The 19,257-nt window shown below is 44.9% G+C and overlaps 1 protein-coding gene across 1 annotated transcript; it reads right to left on the bottom strand.

Moving 5' to 3' along the window:
* Positions 1 to 13,786: 13,786 nt before the first annotated feature.
* LOC123402895 (aquaporin PIP1-1-like) lies at positions 13,787 to 15,286 on the bottom strand. Its single transcript, XM_045096862.1, has 3 exons — positions 14,564 to 15,286; positions 14,321 to 14,461; positions 13,787 to 14,211 (listed from the first exon to the last, which is right to left on the bottom strand). The coding sequence occupies exons 1-3, from the start codon at positions 15,203 to 15,205 to the stop codon at positions 14,116 to 14,118; spliced, it is 879 nt and encodes a 292-aa protein (XP_044952797.1). The 5' UTR covers positions 15,206 to 15,286; the 3' UTR covers positions 13,787 to 14,115.
* Positions 15,287 to 19,257: the final 3,971 nt, after the last annotated feature.

The following is a 19,257-nucleotide window of genomic DNA, read 5'->3' as shown; positions in this document are numbered from 1 at the left end:
CGATCGTTCGGGAGCCAAACTACCTATCGGTTCCACAGGCAGAGATTCCCTTTAATTAAACTAATTAATTAAATCCTAACACTCCCCCTAATCTCTGCTTCAATTATTCTTGTAACATCATCATCATCATCATCATCATAATAATCAACTTGATTAGTCTCCTCCAAAAACCATGTAGGAAAAATATGAGGAGATATATACAATATGCCATCAAGAACTCCTTCCAAAAACCCAGTGGGAAAATAAGGAGAAACTGACATATCACAATGCCTGCATTACTATTGCCTCATTAAAAACCTTTCATAAGAAACCATTCAAGAAAAACTTATAAAGGAAAAGAGTGCAATATCAAAGATCCGAGGATCACAAACAGATTATCATTCAGGGATACACTCCCCCTGAACTTTGCAAGTCACGAAGTCGTTTCATACCAATCCCATTGATGTACTTCTCAAATAAAGAACTTGGTAATGACTTTGTAAACAAATCAGCAAGATTATCGCATGACTTTGTTTGCAAAATATTTATCTCCCTAGTTTCCTGTAACCGATGGGGATAAAATAGCTTAGGAGAAATATGCTTTGCAATATTACTCTTTATATAACATGTTTGCATCTGTGCAATACATGCAGCATTATCTTCATAGATAATGGTGGGTGATTCCAATGATCCAATCCCACTTGAACTTTCAATAAAGTTTATCATTCTGCGAAGCAATACACATTCACGTGATGCTTCTGTTGGAAATATGCCCTAGAGGCAATAATAAATTAGTTATTATTATATTTCTTTGTTCATGATAATCATTTATTATCCATGCTATAATTGTATTGATTGGAAACACAGTGCATGTGTGGATACATAGACAAAACACTGTCCCTAGTAAGCCTCTAGTTGACTAGCTCGTTGATCAAAGATGGTCAAGGTTTCCTCGCCATAGGCAAGTGTTGTTACTTGATAACGGGATCACATCCTTAGGAGAATCATGTGATGGACTAGACCCAAACTAATAGACGTAGCATGTTGATCGTGTCATTTTGTTGCTACTGTTTTCTGCGTGTCAAGTATTTGTTCCTATGACCATCAGATCATATAACTCACTGACACCGGAGGAGTGCTTTGTGTGTATCAAACGTCGCAACGTAACTGGGTGACTATAAAGATGCTCTACAGGTATCTCCGAAGGTGTTCGTTGAGTTAGTATGGATCAAGACTGGGATTTGTCACTCCGTGTGACGGAGAGGTATCTCGGGGCCCACTCGGTAATACAACATCACACACAAGCCTTGCAAGCAATGTGACTTAGTGTAAGTTGCGGGATCTTGTATTACGGAACGAGTAAAAAGACTTGCCGGTGAACGAGATTGAAATAGGTATGCGGATACTGACGATCGAATCTCGGGCAAGTAACATACCGAAGGACAAAGGGAATGACATACGGGATTATATGAATCCTTGGCACTGAGGTTCAAACGATAAGATCTTCGTAGAATATGTGGGATCCAATATGGGCATCCAGGTCCCGCTATTGGATATTGACCGAGGAGTCACTCGGGTCATGTCTACATAGTTCTCGAACCCGCAGGGTCTGCACACTTAAGGTTCGACGTTGTTTTATGCGTATTTGAGTTATATGGTTGGTTACCGAATGTTGTTCGGAGTCCCGGATAAGATCACGGACGTCACGAGGGTTTCCGAAATGGTCCGGAAATGAAGATTGATATATAGGATGAGCTCATTTGATTACCGGAAGGTTTTCGGAGTTACCGGGAATGTACCGGGAATGACGAATGGGTTCCGGGAGTTCACCGGGGGGGCAACCCACCCCGGGGAAGCCCATAGGCCTTGGGGGTGGCGCACCAGCCCTTAGTGGGCTGTTGGGACAGCCCAAGAAGGCCCTATGCGCCATAGGAAGAAAATCAAAGAGAAAAGGAAAAAAAGGAGGAGGTGGGAAAAGGGGGAAGGACTCGTCCTTCCAAACCTAGTTGGACTCGGTTTGGAAGGGGAGGGTTGCCCCCCTTGGCTCGGCCGAAGCCCTTGAGGGTCCTTGGACCCCAAGGCAAGGCTCCCCCTCTTCCCCCTATATATACGGAGGTTTTAGGGCTGATTTGAGACGACTTTTCCACGGCAGCCCAACCACATACCTCCACGGTTTTTCCTCTAGATCGCGTTTCTGCGGAGCTCGGGCGGAGCCCTGCTGAGACAAGGTCATCACCAACCTCCGGAGCGCCGTCACGCTGCCGGAGAACTCTTCTACCTCTCCGTCTCTCTTGCTGGATCAAGAAGGCCGAGATCATCGTCGAGCTGTACGTGTGCTGAACACGGAGGTGCCGTCCATTCGGCATTAGATCGTGGGAGTGATCGCGGGGCGGATCGAGGGACGTGAGGACGTTCCACTACATCAACCGCGTTCACTAACACTTCTGTTGTATGGTCTACAAGGGTACGTAGATCACACATCCCCTCTCATAGATGGACATCACCATGATAGGTCTTCGTGCGCGTAGGAAAATTTTTGTTTCCCATGCGACGTTCCCCAACAGTGGCATCATGAGCTAGGTTCATGCGTAGATGTCTTCTCGAGTAGAACACAAAAGTTTTTGTGGGCAGTGATGTGCGTTTTGCTGCCCTCCTTAGTCTTTTCTTGATTCCGCGGTATTGTTGGATCGAAGCGGCTCGGACCAACATTACTCGTACGCTTACGAGAGACTGGTTTCATCGCTACGAGTAACTCCGTTGCTCAAAGATGACTGGCGGGTGTCAGTTTCTCCAACTTTAGTTGAATCGGATTTGACCGAGGAGGTCCTTGGATGAGGTTAAATAGCAACTCATGGTCATCACGTAAAACATGCAACAACAAAATTAGAGGACGTCTAACTTGTTTTTGCAGGGTATGCTTGTGATGTGATATGGCCAACGATGTGATGTGATATATTGGATGTATGAGATGATCATGTTGTAATAGATAATATCGACTTGCACGTCGATGGTACGGCAACCGGCAGGAGCCATAGGGTTGTCTTTATACTAATGTTTGTGCTTGCAGATGCGTTTACTATTTTGCTAGGATGTAGCTTTAGTAGTAATAGCATGAGTAGCACGACAACCCTGATGGCGACACGTTGATGGAGATCATGGTGTGGCGCTGGTGACAAGAAGATAGTGCCGGTGCTTTGGTGATGGAGATTAAGGAGCGCGTGATGATGGCCATATCATGTCACTTATGAATTGCATGTGATGTTAATCCTTTTATGCACCTTATTTTGCTTAGAACGACGGTAGCATTATGAGGTGATCTCTCACTAAAATTTCAAGACGAAATTGTGTTCTCCCCGACTGTGCACCGTTGCTACAGTTCGTCATTTCGAGACACCACGTGATGATCGGGTGTGATAGACTCAACGTTCACATACAACGGGTGCAAAATAGTTGCACACGCGGAACACTCGGGTTAAACTTGAAGAGTCTAGCATGTGCAGACATGGCCTCGGAACACATGAGACCAAAAGGTCGAGCATGAATCGTATAGTTGATATGATTAGCATAGAGATGCTTACCACTGAAACTATTCTCGACTCACGTGATGATCGGACTTGAGATAGTGGATTTGGATCATGTACCACTCAAATGACTAGAGAGATGTACTTTTTGAGTGGGAGTTTTAAGTAATATGATTAATTGAACTAATTATCATGAACATAGTCTAATAGTCTTTGCGAATTACGATGTAGCTTGCGCTATAGCTCTACTGTTTTTAATATGTTCCTAGAGAAAATTTAGTTGAAAGTTGATAGTAGCAAACTTTGCGGACTGAGTCTGTAAAACTAAGGATTGTCCTCGTTGCTGCGCAGAAGGCTTATGTACTTAATGCACCACTCAGTGTGCTGCACCTCGAGCGTCGTCTGTGGATGTTGTGAACATCCGACATACACGTTTCTGATGACTACGCGATAGTTCGGTGCAAAATACTTAATGGCTTAGAAGCGTGGCGCCGAAGACGTTTTGAAACGTCACGGAACATGAGTGATGTTCTAAAGAGATGAAATTGTGATTTCATGCTTGTGCCCTTGTTAAGAGGTATGAGACCTCCGACATGATTCTTTGTCCACGAAGTAGAGGAGAAAAGCTCAATCATTGAGCGTGTGCTCAGATTATCTGAGTACGACAATCGCTTGAATCAAGTGGGATTTGATCTTCCAGATAAGATAGTGATGGTTCTCCAAAGTCACTGCCACCAAGCTGTGAGAGCTTCGTGATGAACTATAACATATCAAGGATAGATACAATGATCCTTGAGCGATTCGCGATGTTTGACACTGCGAAAGTGGAAATCAAGAAGGAGCATCAATAGTTGATGGTTAGTAAAACCACTAAGTTTCGAGAAAGGCAAGGGCTAGAAGGGATACTTCGTGAAACGGCAAAGCAGTTGTTGCACTAATGAAGAGACCCCAGATTAAAACCCAAGCCCTGGACTAAGTGCTTCTGTTATGAGGGGAACTGTCACTGAGGCAGAGCAACTCTAGATACTTGGTAGATAAGAAGGCTGGCAAAAGTCGAAAGAAGTATATTTGATATACATGATGTTGATGTGTACTTTACTAGTAATCCTAGTAGCACGAGGGTATTGGATACCGGTTTGGTTGCTAAGTGATTAGTAACACGAAATGAAAGCTACTACATAAACGGAGACTAGCTAAAGGCGAGGTGACGATACGTGTTGGAAGTGTTTCCAAGGTTGATATGATCAAACGCCGCACACTCCCTCTACCATCGGGATTGGTGTTAAACCTAAATAATTGTTATTTGGTGCTTGCGTTAAGCATGAACATGATTGGATCGTGTTTATTGCAATACGATTATTCATTTAAAGAGAATAATGGTTACTCTATTTGCTTGAATAATCACCTTCAATGGTTTATTGAATCTCGATCATAGTGTTACACATGTTCATGATATTGGTGCCAAAAGATACAAGGTAATGATGATAGTACCACTTACTTGTGGCACTGCCGCTTGAGTCATGTTGGTATAAATTGCATGAAGAGGTTCCATGCTGATGGATCTTTATACTCACTTGATTTTGAATCACTAGTGACATGCAAATCATACCACATGAGCAAGGCCTTGTTTTCATTGAGATGAAACAAGATAGTAACTTGTTGGAAGTGATACATTTTGATGTATGCAGTCCAATGGGTGCTGAGGCACGCAATGGATATCATTATGTTCTTACTTCAATGACGATTTGAGTACATACAAGAGTATTTACTTAATGAATCACAAGTCTGAAATATTGAAAAGTTCAATTCTGTTTCAGGAGTGAAGTTCGTCGTAACAAGAGGATAAACTGTCTACGATATGATCATAGAAATGAATATCTGAGTTACGAGTTTTGGTACGCAGTTAAGACAATGTGGAAATTGTTTCGCAGTTCATGCCACCTGGAACATGACAGTGTGATGATGTGTCTGAACGTCATAGCCACACACTATTTGGTATGGTGCATGCTATGATGTCTTTTATCGAATTACCACCATCGTTTATGGGTTATGCATTAGAGACAACCACATTCACTTTAAATAGGGCACCGCGTATTTCCGTTGAGATGACACAGTATAGACTGAGGTTTAGAGAAAACTAAACTGTCGTTTCTTGAAAGTTTGGGGCTTCGACACTTATGTGAAAAAGTTTCAGTCTGATAAGCTCGAACCCAAAGCGGATAAATTCATCTTCATAGGATATCCAAAACAGTTGGGTACATCTCCTATCTCAGATCCGAAAGCAAAGTGTTTGTTTCTAGAAACGGATCCTTTCTCGAGGAAAGGTTTCTCTCGAAAGAATTGAGTGGCAGGGTGGTAGAACTTGATAAGGTTATTGAACCATCACTTCAACCAGTGTGTAGTAGGGCGCAGGAAGTTGTTCCTGTGGCGCCTACACCAATTGAAGTGAAAGTTGATGATGGTGATCATCGAGCATCGAATCAAGTTACTTCAAATCTCGTAGGTTGACAAGGTCGCGTACTACTGCAGAGTGGTACGGTAACCCTGTCTTGGAGGTCATGTTGTTGAGCAACAATGAACCTACGAGTTATGGAGAAAGCAATGGTGGGCCCGGATTCCGACAAATGGCTGGAGGCCATGAAATCCGAGAGAGGATACATGTATGAAAACAAAGTGTAGACTTTGGAAGAACTACTTAATGGTCATAGGACTATTGAGTAAAGATGGATCTTTAAAAGGAAGACAGACGATGATGGTGATAAGTCACTATTAAGAAAAGCTCGACTTGTCGCAAAGATGTTTCCGACAAGATCAAACAGTTGACTATGATGAGACTTTCTCACTCGTAGCGATGCTAAAAGTCTGTTAGAATTATGTTAGTAGTTGTTGCATTATTTATGAAATATTGCACATAGGATGTCAAAACATTGTTTCCTCGACGGTTTCCTTGAGCAAACATTGTATGTGACACAACCAGGAGGTTTTGTCGATCCTAAAGATACTAGCAAGTATGCAAGCTCCAGCGATCCTTCAATGGATTGGTGCAAGCATCTCGGAGTTGGAATATACACTTTGATGAGATGATCAAAGATTTTGGGTTTGTACAAGGTTTATGAGAAACTTGTATTTCCAAAGAAGTGAGTGGGAGCACTATAGAATTTCTGATAAGTATATGTGGTTGACATATTGTGGATCAGAAGTAATGTAGAATTTCTGTAAAGCATACAAGGTTGTTCGAAAGGAGTTTCCAAAGGAGTACCTGGATTGCGCTACTTGAACGTTGAGCATCAAAGATCTATGGAGATAGATCGAAAGCGCTTAATGGAAGTTTCAACAAGATGCATGCCTTGACAAGTTTTTGAAGGAGTTCAAAATAGATCAGCAAAGAAGGAGTTCTTGGTTGCGTTGTGAGGTGTGAATTTGAGTAAGACTCAAAACCCGACCCCGGCAGAATAAAGAGAATAGACGAAGGTCGTCTTCTATGCCTTGGCCGTAGAATCTGAAGTATGCCATGCTGGGTACCGCACCTGATGTGTGTCTTGACTCAAAGTCTGTTGAGAGGTACAGAGAGTGATCCATGATTGAATCACTAGCAGCGGTCAAAATTTATCCTTAGTAACTGATGGACTAAGGAATTTTTCTTGATTATGGAGGTGGTTAAAGAGTTCGTCGTAAGGGGTTACGTCGATGCAAGCTTTGACACTAATCCGAATAACTATGAGTAGTGAAACGGATTCGTATAGTAGAGTAGATATTTGGAGTATTTTCGAATAGCACATAGAAGCAGCATCTATAAGATGACATAAAGATTTGTAAAGAACACACAGATCTGAAAGTTTTAGAACCGTTGACTAAAACCTCTCTCACGAGCAAGACGTGATCAAACCCCATAACTATATGGGTGTTGGATTCGTTGGAATCACATGGTGATGTGAACTAGATTATTGACTCTAGTGCAAGTGGGAGACTGTTGGAAATATGCCCTAGAGACAATAATAAATTAGTTATTATTATATTTCTTTGTTCATGATAATCGTTTATTATCCATGCTATAATTGTATTGATTGGAAACACAGTGCATGTGTGGATACATAGACAAAACACTGTCCCTAGTAAGCCTCTAGTTGACTAGCTCGTTGATCAAAGATGGTCAAGGTTTCCTGGCCATAGGCAAGTGTTGTTACTTGATAACGGGATCACATCATTAGGAGAATCATGTGATGGACTAGACCCAAACTAATAGACGTAGCATGTTGATCGTGTCATTTTGTTGCTACTGTTTTCTGCGTGTCAAGTATTTGTTCCTATGACCATGAGATCATATAACTCACTGACACCGGAGGAGTGCTTTATGTGTATCAAACGTTGCAACGTAACTGGGTGACTATAAAGATGCTCTACAGGTATCTCCGAAGGTGTTCGTTGAGTTAGTATGGATCGAGACTGGGATTTGTCACTCCGTGTGACGGAGAGGTATCTCGGGGCCCACTCGGTAATACAACATCACACACAAGCCTTGCAAGCAATGTGACTTAGTGTAAGTTGCGGGATCTTGTATTACGGAACGAGTAAAAAGACTTGCCGGTGAACGAGATTGAAATAGGTATGCGGATACTGACGATCGAATCTCGGGCAAGTAACATACCGAAGGACAAAGGGAATGACATACGGGATTATATGAATCCTTGGCACTGAGGTTCAAACGATAAGATCTTCGTAGAATATGTGGGATCCAATATGGGCATCCAGGTCCCGCTATTGGATATTGACCGAGTAATCACTCGGGTCATGTCTACATAGTTCTCGAACCCGCAGGGTCTGCACACTTAAGGTTTGACGTTGTTTTATGCGTATTTGAGTTATATGGTTGGTTACCGAATGTTGTTCGGAGTCCCGGATGAGATCACGGACGTCACGAGGGTTTACGGAATGGTACGAAAACGAAGATTGATATATAGGATGACCTCATTTCATTACCGGAAGGTTTTCGGAGTTACCGGGAATGTACCGGGAATGACGAATGGGTTCCGGGAGTTCACCGGGGGGGCAACCCACCCCGGGGAAGCCCATAGGTCTTGGGGGTGGCGCACCAGCCCTTAGTGGGCTGGTGGGACAGTCCAAGAAGGCCCTATGCGCCATAGGAAGAAAATCAATGAGAAAAGGAAAAAAAAGGAGGAGGTGGGAAAAGGGGGAAGGACTCCTCCTTCCAAACCTAGTTGGACTCGGTTTGGAAGGGGAGGGTTGCCCCCCTTGGCTCGGCTGAAGCCCTTGAGGGTCCTTGGACCCCAAGGCAAGGCTCCCCCTCTTCCCGCTATATATACGGAGGTTTTAGGGCTGATTTGAGACGACTTTTCCACGGCAGCCCGACCACGTACCTCCACGGTTTTTCCTCTAGATCGCGTTTCTGCGGAGCTCGGGCGGAGCCCTGCTGAGATAAGATCACCACCAACCTCCGGAGCGCCGTCACGCTGCCGAAGAACTCTTCTACCGCTCTGTCTCTCTTGCTGGATTAAGAAGGCCGAGATCATCGTCGAGCTGTACGTGTGCTAAACGCGGAGGTGCCGTCCGTTCGGCACTAGATCGTGGGACTGATCGCGGGACGGTTCGCGGGGCGGATCGAGGAACGTGAGGACGTTCCACTACATCAACCGCATTCACTAACGCTTCTGTTGTATGGTCTACAAGGGTACGTAGATCACACATCCCCTCTCGTAGATGGACATCACCATGATAGGTCTTCGTGCGCGTAGGAAAATTTTTGTTTCCCATGCGACGTTCCCCAACAGCTTCAAACAAAGCAATAATTTCAGAATGATTCGTGGATGTAGCCACCAGAGTTTGTTTTGTCGAATTCCAAGAAAAGGCCGTACCTCCACTCAAGAAGACAAAACCAGTTTGTGATCTGGCATTATGAGGATCGGATAGGTATCCAGCATCACAATATCCCATCATGGTCTTATCTTGATTTTTCTGATAGAACAAACCAAGATCTTTGGTGCCTTGAAGATATCTGAAAATGTTCTTCACACCAACCCAATGCCTCTTTGTTGGTGATGCACTGAATCTAGCCAATAAATTTACTGCAAATGATATATCAGGCCTGGTGCAGTTTTCTAGATACATTAGCGCTTCAATAGCACTTAGGTAAGGAAACTCGGGTCCTAATACCTCTTCATCATCACCCTTAGGTCTAAATGGGTCTTTATCTCTATCAAGAGATCTAACAACCATTGGTATTTTCGATGGATATGCTTTATCCATATTAAATTTCTCAAGAATCTTTTGGATATAAGCAGACTGATGAACTAGTATTCCCAAAGGAAGATGTTCAAGTTGTAAGACAAAACAAAATTTAGTCTTACCTAGATCTTTCATCTCAAACTCCGTCTTAAGATGATTACTTGCCTCATGTATTTCTTGTGTAGTCCCAATGATATTAAGATCATCCACATACATAGAAATAATACAAAATCCATTTTTAGATTTCTTAATAAACACACGTGGGCAATCATTGTTATTTGAGTAACCCTTCTGAAGAAGGAATATACTAAGTCGGTTATACCACATTCTTCCCGACTACTTCAAGCCATACAATGACTTCTCAAGCTTTACGCAATACATGTTTCGATTAGCCTTTGGATTTGGAAGCTTCATTCCTTCAGGAACTTTCATATAAATATCTGAATCCAGTGACCCATATAGATATGCAGTCACAACATCCATCAGCTGGATAGACAAATTCATTTTCACTGCCAGTGATATTAAATATCGGAATGTTGTTCCACTCATAACAGAAGAATATGTTTCATCATAATTAATCGATGCCGGGTCTCTGGGTGAACCCCTGTGCTACAAGCCTCGCCTTGTATCTCACCACCTCATTGTTCTCGTTCCACTTACGAACGAAAACCCATTTTGCTCCCACGGGAAACACATGCCGAGGAGTTAATGAACAGTAACGATCGATGATTATTGATAGCGATGATGTACATATATACCTCCTGAAGAGGCGCATCACACACACGCGATGGTTACAACAGCCACGATCAAAACGACGCGTCCGTTTGCATACGGGTGCGATCGTTCGGGAGCCAAACTACCTATCAGTTCCACGGGCAGAGATTCCCTTTAATTAAACTAATTAATTAAATCCTAACACTTTTCTCTCTTTCTTTATACTGGTGGGCGTAGGATATAATTACCTCTTTCTCCGCCAATTTTTCCTCCTTCTCTCTCTTCCCTTATACCGTGGGCGCAGGATATAATTACTCGCCAAAGCGTCACCTAGCAGATGCAAGCATTTTCGGCCCAGCTACTTTTTGTGTAGGCAGTTTAGCCCTTCTTTTTCGTGCAGATTCAAATATTTTTCAAAAGCCATAATTTCCGAGCTCTAATTTCAAATCTAACATGTTATATGAAAGTCCCTTAAAAATATGTAGATTTCAAACATACTATCATTTTGGATGTTAATCATTTTTAAAATTGCTTTAGAATGCAATCTTAATTAATATATTTTCTACACGGGGTAATTTGGAAATGCGTATTACATATGTTTCGTATGCCATTTAAATTTATTGGATATGACAGTTTGATACTCTCACAAAATCTATTATTGGTACCATAGGGTATGTTGATTTCTCGTCGAAAATGGCGTGCGCCGAAACCTGAGCCGCATGTGCCACCGCTGCGCCGCCCGCGCTTCCTCCTTCTCTGGCTCCTGCGACGACGCCTCCTCCTCCTGCTCCTGCGGTGGCTGACGGGGATGTACATTAAGGGTAGTCCTACGGACCTGCATCCCTACGCCTGCCTAAGACCCTACATGAACATCAGCGTTCCAAAAGCCATCGGTGCGGTCATGACATCACTCGCCCTGCACAAGGTCACTCGGATCGTCTCGTGTGAGTCGGATGTACCCTGACACTCGGACTGCATCTAGGCGTGAGCAACGAAGGGATTGCAACAGCTACAGACTTAAACTATCACATGAAGTGCAATAAAGACATGTGTTACCACTAACGTTGGAGTTAGAGCTGCCGTTTCTAGTAACTTCCGTAGTTATTAGCATTAATTCACCCTTGTAATGAGGCTCGGTCAGTCCTGACGCACTCCATATAAGCCATCTCCGAGTTCATGCCCGAGGGTTCAACATCTTGTACTATCACACACCCCATAAGAAAACATCAGCCTCAGGACTCGAGACGTAGGGCTGTTATCACTTCCGAATGGGGCCCGAACTCGTACATCCGAGTGTATTCACTGCGCCATAGCTAGGCTACGCCCCTCATTCGTACCCATGGTATTATTGTCAGGATCATTCCCACGGCAGCAGCGCCTCCGCCTACGGCTCCTGGGGCACCGCCTCCTCATTCGGTGCCCGTGGCTCCTCCTCGGGCATCTCCCTCATCTCATCCCCTTCTTTCAAAATCCACCTCCGGTTCCAAAGGTAGCCTCACTTTCCTTCGGATTCGGACCTGCTGAAGGAGGAAGAGATGACGCTGGATCGTGTAATGCCGACTGTGTGGTGGCATGGCTGACAGGCTTGGAGAGGAAGGTGGTGAGGTGACGACGGAGAAAGGGAGGAGATCGATGTGCTAGGGCTGGGGCGCCGGCCGTAAACCCGGAGCGGCGCCACGCGGCGTTCACACCGCGTCGACGATCGAGGCACCCGTCGGACCTTCAGGTTTCCCAACGAGTCCATGTGGGGCCAAGCCGTCAGGCTGACGTGGCGGGCCTTCCCGAGCTCCCCCATATTTGGGCTGGAGATGAAGAGTGTCAGTGAGTCCGGACGTCTGAAGCCGGTTTAAGAGGCCCGTTTGGATTTTTTTATGACCGGATAATGACCTAGCGATCTTTGAGAAAGATTTGAGGGGTCTGGCTGTAGACTCCCTTAAAGCTTTAAACTCAAAGTTTGATCGTTGGCGTGCTGAAGGGCCACCACCCTTCTAACCATCCGATTTGATACTCGAATAAAATCCAAATTTCGGTAGCCATAGCACCGGTCGATCACATGGCGCCGCTGCATAATTAACTTGGCTACAAACGGCTAAACATACCTCCATGATTGGCCTCGTTGGGAGGAAGGTAGTACACGCGTTGCATATTCTCCTTGTCGACCCGGCCATGCATATGCGTGTGTATCTGCTCCCACCCAAGACCAAACCCTATCTATCACTAGAGCCCCATCCTTGTCACGCAGCTGCCTAACCCTACCTAGCCATACATTACACACACACACGTATATATATATACATATATGTATATATCGTTGATGATCTAGAATATACTGCCATATGCAGCTGTCGAATCCGTGACACCTAAGTGAGTAGCTCGCGTTGCATTCCGCGCCGTTAGGTGCCTGTGCTACCACAGCAAAAAGTCTATGCGGAAACTTGTAGACTAATAATATGTATGGCTGAAACTGTTGATTGCCTGCTGCATTACGTAGGCACCAGGAGTATTGCATTAAGTAGTATGTGATGGAGATATACCGTAGAATATGTGCCTGGATAACGTATTTTTCGGCCGTCCGTTAGTGACTGATGTCATGATCGAGGGGTTTTATACTCCACACAACGTACTCTATGTTATCCGGCAGGTAACCACCGCCGTAGCACTGCTTTTTTTATAAAAAAATTGGCAGTGATCGGCTCACTGGTCATGATCGATGTACACGTCGCACTGGCTGGCTTGCTAGCTTTGGCAAAACAAAAATGTCGTGTGTATGCATGAACACAGTAAACCAATCTATGGATAACGTAGGAGACATCCCTAATTTTTCACTGGGTGTCTTAATTACCACCGCTTAGATTTTAATTTGTCTCTGACCATCAAATTACATCTGAATAGTTAAGATGACAGTAAATGGTTAGAGGAAAATGTGATAAGTATATTCAATCCAGCAAAGTTTAGGTATTAAATTTGACATTTGTGTTCGTATTTTCTAAAATTAATTTTATACTTTTCGGGTTTTCGGCCAATGCTCGTTAGGTGAGAAGAGAGACTTTTATCGACTACAAAGACGACGTTTATGATGACACCGTCAAATTCAAGATCAGCTCAGTTCCTTGAAATCATTCACATGGATAGAAAAAGAGGAACAGAAGGACGGTGATCACATACAAGATTGAAAATCGTCAATTAATTCGAAGAAAACGTCTATGATGACTCCGTTAATTTCACAATTTTTTTATAATACGTGGGTTTAGCCTCTTAAAAATGCTCGTCAAACGTGGAAGAAGAGGAGGAAAAGGAGGACTATGATCACATACAAGATTGAAAATCGTCAATTAATTCGATCGTCGTCCCTTCTTAATAATAATTTACATACATATGCACGCTGGATTAAATGGCGTGCGTGGTACTGGTACAATGCAAAAGGTAGGGAAAGTAGTACAGCAGGTACTATACTGACTGAAACTCGCAGACTTGAACAGGCGACGCTGCCGGCAGGCACACACACCGAGGAGAGACGGCAGATTTGAGAACTATTACAGCGTGCGCGGCCGAGACACGATCCACGTACGCGCGCACCAGCAACCACCACCACCACCACATGATCGGTCGACGATGAACAGCGATAAGATTCCATCCATGGCCGCCCAGACTGATTGGTCCACTAGCCGCGGCTCTTGAAGGGGATCGCCCTGATCACCACCACGTGGTAGATCGCCGCCAGCGCCGCGCCGATGAACGGTCCCACCCAGAAGATCCACTGCCAAGTTTCAAGAAGATGACCGACCGATCAGTCCCTAGCCAGCGCCAAATTACCATGCATGATCATCTTCAAGCTTATATTAAACTCATGAATGATTGATTCTTACGTGGTCGTCCCACGCCTGCTTCTTGTTGTAGATGATGGCGGCGCCGAGGGACCTCGCCGGGTTGATGCCGGTGCCCGTGATGGGGATCGTCGCCAGGTGCACCAGGAACACCGCGAACCCGATCGGCAGCGGCGCCAAAATCTGCATGTTTCCCGTCAGGTTTTAATCAGTTCCACCTCATCACTCAGTCAGTGATTGATGATTGATCGATTGCACGACGGCGCCGGCGAACCGTATACTTACGGGGACGTGGGAGTCTCTGGCGCTGCGCTTGGCGTCGGTGGCGGAGAAGACGGTGTACACCAGCACGAACGTGCCGACGATCTCGGCGCCCAACCCATCCCCCTTGGTGTACCCGGCAGCGACGGAGTTGGCGCCGCCGCCGTTGCCCTGGTACAGCGTGGTCTGGAACCCCTTCACCACGCCGGCGCCGCATATGGCCCCGAGGCACTGCATCACGATGTAGAAGACGGCCCTGGTGAGCGACAGCTTCCTGGCCAAGAACAGCCCGAAGGTGACCGCCGGGTTGATGTGGCCGCCGGAGATGCCGGCGGTGCAGTAGACGAGCACGAAGATCATGCCGCCGAAGCTCCACGCGATGCCCTGGATGCCCACGGTGCCGCACTTGGACCCCGACGGGTTGCCGACCACGCCCATCACGGTGAGCACCGAGATGTAGAGGAAGAGGAAGGTGGCCAGGAACTCGGCGATGCCGGCCCGGTAGAAGGACCAGGAGGTGAGCTCCCCGGCCTCGAAGAAGGGGGCCGGGGGCGGCTCCTTGTAGTCCTTCTCGTCGGCTCCGCCGCCCTGCGCCGCCGTGCCGATGGGCTGGTGCTCCGAGTAGCGGTTCGCGCCCAGGCGCACGTCCTCCTCCTTGCCCTCCATCGCCGCCGCTTGAGCCTGGCTCGGTTGTTAGGAGGAGAAGATGGGTGTGGGTGTGAGAGATAGAGATGAGGAAAGGGAGTGGGTTTGGAGTGGCTCTTATAGAGGGGGCCAATCATATGCCTGCTCTCCACTCTCTTCTGCTCTAGTATTCCTACTATGCATGGTGTGTGTGATGATAATGTTTTTTTTCTTTTCTTCATTTATTTTTTGATGTCATTTCTTCATTAGTGGATCATGATGTTGGGTTTAGTTCCACATCGATCGTCGGAGGAGACATAACACGACTTATAAAAATAAGAGTGTTCCCTTCTAACAGGCTAGTCTTTTGGGGGAACAGGGTCCAAGACCTGTCATGTCATGGTTATGATATTCTATGGTTTAGTCGGCGGTTGTTAATTAGCAGATAGCAGTTGTTTAGATACATGATAAGATAGGATTAACCAATCAACTTATAATTTATCCGAATTTTTTTTCCGTAAAGGAGGCGTTGCCCCGGCCTCTGCATCGAGTGTTGCATATAACCATTTTATTACGAAAGAAATAGTCTGAATAAAATACAAAGGAGTCCGAGAATTAAAAAACAAGAGAAAGAAAAAGAGTTACACGGCGATCAGAACACCAAAACCGACTATAACCCTCAGATATAGTGGACTAAGGTTGAAAATAACCTGAGCTATCATAATTAGAGTTTTTGTATTATGAGGTCAGAAAGAGAGCAGTGGCCTTTTTGTTCCTGTTGTTGTTAGTTGGCAGACACGGACAGAGTGGTCAGTTTTGAAGCTCGTCCTGCTAGCTGTCTTGAGCATCTTCTACTCTATCCCTTCGTCATCCAATCAATCAAACCGGCTACCACTCTTTCGCTAAGACGAAAATCAAAAGGACAGGAGCCTGATAAGTGTTACGCATGCGACAGGAAGCAATTTCGTTTCCACGTTTTTTTATAGCAATTTTTGTTACAAGAGGATGATAATTTTATTTGTGAAGCGTGGCAGCTTTTTATTTGCATGACTGGTTTCCGTCTTTTGGAAGAAGAAAAATTGAATGGCAACTTTATAATGTAAAAAAGTTAGAACGGTGTTACTTCATGTCACACAGGTGCCACTTATCATTTGGGAAGGATAGAGGTTAACATGTATGGCCATGAAATAAGATACTCCGTCCGATAGTGTTCAAGAGTATTCTGTATTTCGTTTGTTAAATCTCTGGTCCAAAGCAAGTACTCTCTTTATTCACGAAAACTCCCTCCATCTGGAATTGTCGAAAAAATGGATGTATTTAGTCGTATTTTTTATCCTATATACGTCAATTCCTCAGGCAAGTATTTTTGGACGAAGGAAGTATATGATGTTCTAACTTTTTTGTCAATTGGATGTATATAGAGATATTTTAATGTGTTTGTTAATTAATTTAAGTCTATATGCAGTTATTATTAAAATGCAATTTTTCTAAATTTCAGACGTTTGTTTTCATTTTCGCGATCTTTTTTGTGGTCGTTGGATCTACACGAATCTCGGTGCTGCTCGTTCTAGCTGTCCCATATGGCGCGTGTGCGGGCTTCAGTCTATTTTTGGGCTAACGAACCGGGAATTGGGCGAGGGGTTTTATTGGTCTATACCTGAATCCGTTTCTAGCCAAGGTGGGGGAAGTGGCGGAGGGGAGTCATCGGCGTCCGCGGGTGGCTGCGAGGGTCCGGTGGTAGGCTCGTAGGAGGTCATGGAGAGCATGAAGGAGAGAGTGATGCCGAGAGGAATCCGGTGGTTTTTTCGTCAGTCCCACCATGAGCAGATGTTCGTCGGTGAGGTCGGAGCTAGACATCTACGTCGGTCGGAAGGGATGTATAGCAAGCAATTTCCCCCCACCCCCGCAGCTCTCACTTGAGTATTTTCAAAAATGCTAAAAATCTTATGTGTGGTGTTTAAGCATGGAAAGTTTAAACACTTACAAGGGCAAATTACGTGTCATAAGCATGCAATTCTCTTCAGCAAGCATGGTAAATTCTGACAAAAGGAAAAGTGAGCATGTCATGATTTGCCATGCTTGCAGAAAGGAATTGCTAAGATCATGACATGTAATTTGCCCTCAAAAGACGTTTGATTTGCCATGCTTAAAACTACGACATCAGATTTGTAACACAGTCCAAGATCTATTTTGGTCGAAAGAATTTGCTAAAGATCTATTTGTTTATCCTTCTCTCTGTTTATGGATCGTAGATTGAGCTAACAGGAGAGGACTTGTCATGGGTGTGTTTGTGATTGTCTTTGCCAAAGCAGATATAGAATTGATTGACAATCTAGGCGCTAATAATGTGGGGTAAGAGCACGGCACATCGATGATCACAGGATGTGAATGGATGAATGATGATGGAATCCGGACGCACTGGCTTGGCGACAAGCACGACCAAACGCACCCTACAAAGCCACAACCACTCACCACGAGAAGAGGCGCCGGAGAAAAGAAAACACAGACAGCGACGGCGACGGCGACGGGCGCCCGGGGACGGCAGCCGCAGCTTGATCGCTGGCCACACAGGCTGCCATCCCCGACCTCCCCTCCAACTCCCACCTCACCTGCACACAAAAGAACAAGAACAATATTTCATCTACTAGAAATTATAGTAAATTGTAGCGCTCCAAACATGCATGGCATGTCTTCACGCAGAAAAGGAAATAAAGCCCGTCGGCGTCAGGCGGTAAAGTTCTACAACTGTTGCCTGCAAAAAAATGCTTCGGCAAATACACGACGGCGTCTCCAGCTATGCTTGAGAAATGGTATGATATGAAGCAATGTATGTTGGATAAAATTTGTGCAGGTAAAGATCATGAGGTTTACTGGAGGTTAGATAACTCCAGAGAATATTCCACTAAATCCATGTATAGATGGTTGGAGAGAAACCTTGCGAGGGCTCATTATAAGTGGGTTTGGGGGACTAAAATTCCTCTGAAGATCCAAATTTTCTTGTGGCAGCTATTCCAAAACTCTATTCTTACTAGAGATAATATGAGAAAAAGACAGTGGCAGGGAGATCTTAAATGTTTTTTTTGTGATGAACTTGAGTCGGCGCAGCATCTATTCTTTGGGTGCTCTGTGGCTAGGATTGTTTGGAGAACGGTTGATGCTGTTTTTGGTACTAGTTATATTCCGAAAACAATCTGGCAGGTCTTTTCTTGGTTATATGCTTTTCTGTCAGGCTTATGCGAAATTTATACTGTTAGCTTAGCTGCAGTTTGCTGGTCTATTTGGTTGGCTCGGAATCGGGCTACTTTTAAAAAGAAATGGATTAAAACTCCTTTTGAAATTGCTTTCACAACGTGTGCATTTATTGAATACTGGGCAGGTATGCAGAAACCGGCGATGGCAGAGAATGTCAAGAAGGGAGCTCAGTTGCTGAAAGAGAGCGCAGCTCAGATGCTGCGGTTGTGTGAACCGCCGAGGGCAGAAGCGAGCGAGCAGGCTGATGTAGAAGAAGTCTGGGATGAATGGTAAATGCAGAAAGGAGATGTTCGACTCCCTTTTGCTGGTTGCAGTGCTGATGGCTTGATGTCCATGGTGATGCTTTTAGGCTCTATGTCCCATTTGGTGAAAACTTTTCGGTCTATTTCTGTGCTCTTTGGTGAGCCTGGTTTTGGTGGTGGTTGGTGTGGGGCTCCTGGTAGTGGTACTGATTCATGGTAGTGTAATACTTGTGGTCTTTGTTGCGTAGTTTCGGATGATATCAGGTTTTTGTCCCGCAGTTCATGTTCCTGACGACAGGCGTGAACGGTGGGTTTCCTGATATTGTTCCGAACCCGCTTTTTTTCCTTTCCCTCTTTTTCTGGTCCTGGTCTCAAAACATTGTATTTCCGTTATAAGAGTAATGAAAAGGGGAGAAAGCCCGGTTCGAAAAAAATACACGACGGTGGGCTTCAAAATCGGGCTCATGGAAGGCACATTTCTTCTTCATCATCTTCTTGGTTGTTGCCGTTGCTGTCCACGTGTGAATGATGTCAAATCTCCATTGATGGTCGATCATGCATGCACGATGGTGCATCACCCTGAATCAACGAACGAACGAA

This window comes from Hordeum vulgare, chromosome 6H (assembly GCF_904849725.1).
Source record: "Hordeum vulgare subsp. vulgare chromosome 6H, MorexV3_pseudomolecules_assembly, whole genome shotgun sequence".
Taxonomy (NCBI): Eukaryota; Viridiplantae; Streptophyta; class Magnoliopsida; order Poales; family Poaceae; genus Hordeum; species Hordeum vulgare.
The sequence above is the reverse complement of the archived record's forward strand: the minus strand, read 5'-3'. Positions and strand labels throughout refer to the sequence as shown.

Bases quoted from the DNA above. Each gene is read 5' to 3' on its own strand.
- LOC123402895 (XM_045096862.1), bottom strand. From the start codon at position 15,205: ATGGAGGGCAAGGAGGAGGACGTGCGCCTGGGCGCGAACCGCTACTCG. The intron at 14,462-14,563 runs GTAAGTATACGG...GGAAACATGCAG, and splicing joins CCAGAGACTCCCACGTCCCC to ATTTTGGCGCCGCTGCCGAT. The intron at 14,212-14,320 runs GTAAGAATCAAT...GAAACTTGGCAG, and splicing joins AGCAGGCGTGGGACGACCAC to TGGATCTTCTGGGTGGGACC.